Below are 6,802 nucleotides of genomic sequence, written 5' to 3'. Positions count from 1 at the left end.
TTTTTCGATTGTATCTCTAGTGCCAATGAAAGTATAGTTGTTAATTAATTCGAACGCTAAAATAATCAATTAAAATGAACATTGCGAAACTCGCTCGGTATCTTCTTCTGCCATCGAAAAGTGCAAGTGTAAACAATCGGCAACCAGCAGCAGTAGTCGTAACATAACTGGCCGATTGCTTCAAGCTGATTAAAAGTGAATTAGGGTGGGTTATTGTTGCGGAACCAACATGAAAAAACATTACAGTGTAGAAATAGCCGGCAAGCATGGCCGGTCTCCGTCCAACATATTGGACAAAATCACCAGACGGTATTCGGCACTCGGCAGTCGGCTGATGCGCAAATCTCCCGGCAGAAAAAGCAGTGTTGCCGAACCTATCACCGGTAGTTATGATATGACCGGAGGTCGATCGGAGGATTTTCGACCGGAAATCGGTGTACCGGTATTGATTTCCAAAACGACTAAATTTAACTTTGATGAGGATGTAGACAAACCAGTCGTTGAGGTTTCCCCACCGCAACAGCAGCAGCATCAATCCCAACGTTTATCACAATCACCTATCCCCGTGTCGGTTGCCACCCGATCAACGTCGGATGACAGCGAAAACGACGTCTTCGTCGATGCCAACAGCTCACTGCCAAATTTCAGCGACATCAAATTCACGTTCCTCTCGGAAAGTAACAACAACAATTACAGCACCTACCTGGACGATAGCGACAAACAATTTCAAATGCGACGGATCCGCTCAAAGTCTGCGCATAACCTGCACCAACCCGATCTTCGATTGCTGTTCGAAAAAGCACCATCAATGAATCTGTCGGGTTCCGCAAGTAATGGCAATACGCAAACTACCTCCAGTACCGTTCCTAACAGCCCCGCTGTGGACAGCATTTACGATTTCCCCCGCAACTCCAAGGTGGGCAATTCGTCGTACGACCTTGAGCAAGCACATCTCATACTGAACGAAATCGACATTTCCCTAGTCAGCGAAGGTGACAATACCACCCACTTGTACCACAATTTGCCGAACGGACACCACGTTACCTCGTCGAATGGTGTCATGCACAACCATGCGTTCGACTATTCCGGCAGTAATCAGAGTTTGCACTCCAGTAGCACCCAAGAGGAGGAGTTCGATCTCAAATCGGCCAGCTTCCAGAGTCTGGAAGCGAGGCACCTATTTTTGTCGATAGAGGAACTGGATGAAATCACTCGTCAGATCAACGATGTCGACATATTTAAGGAGGGCAACAATGAGTACTGCGAGCATCGCAAGCAACTCCATCCGTGTGAGCGACGGCTCACGCTTCTGAAGAACAAAACCAGCAGCAAGCATTTTATCGATTTCGATAGGAAAAAAGCCAAGCTCACACGCAAATGGAGTGGCTTCAAAAATTGGATAGGCGAAGAGCAGGACAAAATCAAAGAAGTGGTACAGAAACATGCCGCGATGCAGCGAGTCGGGGCGGATGTAGGCAAAAATACCGCCGGCAGCGGCGGCGGCAAGCCTTCGTCCCGGCAGAGCAGTGAGATTGGCGTCGATAACGAAGCGTCCGTAATTGTCGAAAGTGAAGTGAACCAATCGGGTAACAGTGCGGCCAACAGCGACGTTAAAGATGGACCGATCGAACCGAACGAAGAACGCGACAGCAGCCAGAAGATGCGGAAATCGCACAGTGTGGAAATCTTGGAGGTGAGTATGGAGTAAATGAGTCATTTTATCTTGATAGTATTTCTCAAAATTATTTCTTCAATCTAATAATATCATCATTAATTTATTGTGGTAACTTAGATCAAGCAAAGATGATCGTATGAATGTGATATCCATAAACATTAAACCTCCAGCCCCAGAAACAAGTTATAATCTATTTTCGACGATCATCAACGTTATAGATATGATGCTACCCATCCCGCATCTAAGTTTCACCCATTCATTCATTCAGTCATTCACTCAACCACTTGATCCCGCTGAATGGCGGAACCGACGCTATTCTATCATCATATTAGAGTCAATTTAAATCATACCATTTGTCTGCACTTAGCCAGTCCAGCGAGTGAAAGGCTCGAGAAATTGCACCCTCCTGGCCTGCACGAATTACCCATGAAAGCGTAATGAAATTCAGTTCACAGTCCCGCCTTCAAGTGAACTCTTCAAACCGCTGAACAACCGATGAGATTGAGTGCGATTAAGTATTGCTACCGTCTTTTATGTCATGACTAGCTTAGATAATATGATTTTGTATTATGACAGCTTGTTTCACTTTTACAGCCGCTGCTCCTAGAGCTGTCATTGAGAGCGTCTAGCGACATGTTATGTGTTTTGTTTACAATTAAACGGATCAGTTTTTCTCCGTTATGTACTAGATTTGTTTATTTCATAGTTTTACTACCATGTTGCTCCTCCGTAAGATGCCTCGCAACGGCGCAGTTGAAGAAGATAAATGACACCCATCCCATCTACCAATCCGACGTCCATTGGGGGTGCATTGGGTTTGAGAAAAAAAAAGATTTATGATCACAAGTGGAGCGGCGGTGTTTGGCCTAGCCATTAAAACTCTCCGAGGAACCCCGCGGATTGATAGAGCCGAAGCGGATCTCCGCTTCGCGATGACTTCTACGGCTTAGCATGACATTAATGACGCTAGACTGGGAATGCATAGCATGTATGCTACTTTCTTTAATGGCATTTTACGACATAGCTTAGATTTTGTCAATCAATCTACTTTTAAAACTATTTGTGAAACAAATACCCGCACGGTTCCGTCCGCCCATTCCGAGGAAAAAGGAATTTTTTTTACTATTGTTTTTTATAATTAATAAAAATCGTGGGTAATCAACCTTAATTTTAGGTTAAAGAAGGTTTACAGGTTAGAAGACACTTGCTTACAGGCCTCTTTTTACGCTATTAACCGGAACAATGCAGCAACACGGTTCAGATATATTTTAACTTATAGATTTTATCTTATGCGACCTAGTTTCACACGAAAACTGCGATCCGTCTGCTTGGGTTAAACACTGTGGAGTGGAGCATGAAACAAGCATCGTTTCTACGATATCAGGTGCTCTGCTAGCTGACATTTTATTGGGTTTAAAAATTGATTTCAGTAAAGTTTATCTCGTATCAGCCACTATGAATGGTGATTGGTAGAAAAGGTTTTCTATTGGATCACTGTGTAAATGTTTTTAATTTGTGCGTATGTTCACTTAAATAAAGACTGTACACAAAAAAAGTGAGACAAACAAAACTAGTCGCCAAAAAATCATTTCAAATAGGATTTTCTTCAAAGGGAATAAAACAACATTATGATTTGGCTTTATACATAACTCGCAACTTGCCCTGAACACTACTTATAAGATTTTGGGCAATGCAATTTTAGGCAAATCGATCACCTTAGATACTTTTACTCATTCTATCTTCAAAACCAGCTTATTCTCCTATACCTTAGATAATTTAGGAAGTCTGGCCTTCATGATGACCCTAACCACTAGCGTGCCCAGGTATAAACAAGAACTGGGGCACCCGACCCTTCAGAAGAATGTGAATACGAATGTGCCTGGCAAATTGAGTAATCGTAGGATGGCGAAAATCTAACAAATTATCACAAAAATACCTACCAATTAGGTTGAATGTTGAAAATTCCAGACTTTCGGCTGCAATTGGATATAAAAACAACGTTGATATTGGACTAGAAATCAGACTTGGAACTGGACTATAGTTAAAATTGAAATTGGACATGAAATCGAACTTGATATAGGGTATTCAATTAGACTTGAATTTGTTGGACTAATTTGGGCTTGAAGCAAATTGAACCGGAAATTGGAAGTTGGATTTGAATTTGGAGTAATTTAGGTTGGAAATTTTACTTGGAATTAGACATGGATTCTATCTTAAAAGAGAATTTGAAGATTTAACGTGAAATTTGTCTTGAAATTTTATTTGAAATTGGAATTGAATTACACTTGAAATTGGGCTTGAAATTAAAGTATAAATTGAAATTGAACGTAAATTGAAATTGAAGACTGGGAATTACATTTGAAATTAGATTTGAAGTTGGTATTCAAATTTTACTAGAAATTGAACTTGAAATCAGAGTTTAAATTAGACTCGAAGCAGGGCTTAAGGTGAAACGGTACTGAATCCCAACATGGCCGGATCGTTGGCAGCCATATCCTCACATGGACGCCATTTTTCCGACCATGTTGGGATTCAGTACCGTTTCTCCTTAAAATCGGATATCCAATTTGACTTGAAATTGTATTTCACATTAGTCTTGAATTTAGACATAAACACAAAATTAGACACGAAATTTTACTTGAAATTAGGATCGGCATATTTCGTCTTGCTCTCTGGCTCATTTTTTTCCTGTGTGGACACATCACTGCGACCAGTATAGTTGATCTATTGTGATATCGCCCGGGTGTTTGCTGTATGTACTGCACTGCATTTCTTTTTGCTATAATTGCTATATTGCTATAATACCCTTCCTTCAAATCTTGATCTACTTTACCCAAATATTTCTCGCTACCGGTACTATCCCATATTATAGGCGTCCTTGGCGAGGACTCATTCGTACCTCTGACCAGTACACTTAACTATAGGAGGGACTTTTGCACTGTCAAGAGGCTTCAGTGGGTAAATATAGAATTCAGTAATATAGAATTCAGGAAGGGTAATTGAGGGGTCTGAGAATAAACCCATGCTAAAGTCAGTTGACATCGAATGGCTTGATTCTACTAAGATTCGATCCCCCGACCACTCGATTGTCAAAGCAGACCTTGCGGCTACGGAGCCCCCCTCTCAGTCATTTTACCTCTTTTCGTTTCTTTTATCAGTCCCGTTTTTCCACTTTTGGTTTCGTTTTTTTCTGGTTTTGTGTTGTTTTTTTATGTTTGCTCTCACTTTTCTCTTTTGGCCTTCCGTTTTTCCTTTTTTTCTCACCTTTTTCAGACAAAAAAATGTCCCGTGTTTCCCGTGTTCAGTTTTTCTTCGTTTCCTGTCCCATTTTTTCTTATTTGCTGTTTCTCTACTTGTTTTTCACTTTTTTTTTGTAATTTTATTTTTCATTCTCCATCTTTTCTCTTTCCTTTTTTTTGTTTCTAGTTTTCATCTCATTCTAACTCTTCTCTTTCTCACTTTTCGTCTTCGTCGTTTTTCGTGTTTCCTCTTTCAAATGCCCCGTTTTGTCTTCATTTCTGTTTTTGGCTCCGTTTTATCGCTTTACTTAAGTGGCCTGTTGAACAAGGGTTCTCCAGTTAACTCGGTTTTGGGCTACCGCTCCCCAATTCTTCGAACGCCGAGTAATCTCCGCCAGATCTCGCTCTAGCTGGTCTAACCATCCTGCTCACTCAGCTTCTGGTCGTTTTGTTCCTACCAAATTTGAGGCAAACATTGTTTTGGTTGGTAGTTGTCCGGCATTCTTGCAACATGTCCTGCTCATCGTATCCGTCCAGCTTTAGCCCCTTTTGAATACTGGGTTCGCCATATAGATGTGAGAGTTCATGGTTCATCCTGCACCTCCATACTTTGTTCTCCTGTACGCCGCAGAAGCTCGCCCCTTTGCTCTTCGTTTTTCTTTTTTTATCTCCCGTTCTTCGTCCTTTTGTCTTCAGCTTTACCTTTTTCTTTAATCCGTTATTTCTGTTTTTTTCTTCTTTCTTTGTCCCATTTTCTCAATCCTTTTCCTTCCCCATTTTGTTTTATCGTTCTCCGTTTATATCTCGTTTGACTTCTTTTTTCCGTTTTTCTCGTTACCTCTATTTCTTTTCTCTCTGCCGCTATTATTTTTTCTCTTTTGGTTTCTCTTGGTTTCTTGTCTCATTTTCACTCTTTTTCTTTGCCGTTTTCCAACCTTTTCACTCACGGTTTTTTCTGTACCCTCTATTTATCTCATTTTCGCTCCTAATCTCTTTCGTTTTTCCTCTTTTCTTCCCGCTGTTTCCTTTTCTATTCATGTTCCGTTTTCCACCCATTTCCGTCCTAGTTTTCCTCTTGGTTTTCTCATCTTTGTTCCTCTTTTACAATCTCGTTTTTTGATAACTCCTTTTCTAATTTGTTTGTCTTCGCCTGCTTTGTTCTTTCTCTTATTAGGTCCTGCTTTTCCTCCTTTTCTCTCACATTGTTTTTCATTTTACCCCGTTTGTCTTCCGGTTTTATTTTTTTTTCTTCCCATTTTTCTCTTCATCTGTTCTCGTTTCTCAATTTTCCTGCTCCCGTATTTTCTTCTTTCCTTTCTTTTTTTCTATCCCGTTTTTTGTTTTTGTTCTGTTTTTTCCTTTGCTATCCAGTAAGGGTAAACGGGGTAACAACGCCCACCGGGGTAAAGCCGCCCACCATGGTTTTACAGGGCCTTGCTCAAATTGGTGTTAAATGTTGATGACAGTCATATTACTGAATGCGTACGCAATATTTTACAATATCTTGTACAGCAATATCGTATAAACTATCGGAGAAATAAATAAAAACAGATTTTTTTGTTATAATCGTTTCGTTTTTTATAACTTTTTTCCCGCAGAACTTAGGGTTTATTTTATTCAAAACGTTAAAACTTTTAGTAAATCCAACCCATATCGCATCTCTGATCCTGTCTTCATCCGACAGTACCTAAATTAGGTAACTGTTCATGCAGTTTTGTTGAAATAAATAGTGAAATGTGTAAATCGGTCATTTGGGGGTAAAACCGCCCACAACGAACGGCGCAAGACTGACGTTCATAATGCTAGTGCGATAAGGAGATTTGTAAAATAATTGCATAGTTTGGATCAAAGAATCTCAGATTTACATAAAACAATGTAAATGTGCTTA

At 40.3% G+C, this 6,802-nt stretch overlaps 1 protein-coding gene across 1 annotated transcript in view; it reads left to right on the top strand.

Annotated features, from left to right (window-relative positions):
- The first annotated feature begins 229 nt into the window (after positions 1-229).
- LOC128733488 (uncharacterized) overlaps positions 230-6,802 on the top strand; it is a 35,148-nt gene continuing 28,575 nt past the window's right edge. The window contains exon 1 of the mRNA XM_053827107.1: positions 230-1,693. Within this exon, the coding sequence (XP_053683082.1) occupies positions 230-1,693 (1,464 nt within the window). The remainder of the gene's footprint in view (positions 1,694-6,802) is intronic.

This window comes from Sabethes cyaneus, chromosome 2 (assembly GCF_943734655.1).
Source record: "Sabethes cyaneus chromosome 2, idSabCyanKW18_F2, whole genome shotgun sequence".
NCBI lineage: Eukaryota > Metazoa > Arthropoda > Insecta > Diptera > Culicidae > Sabethes > Sabethes cyaneus.
Note: the sequence above shows the minus strand (reverse complement) of the source record. Positions and strands in the feature narration are given on the sequence as shown.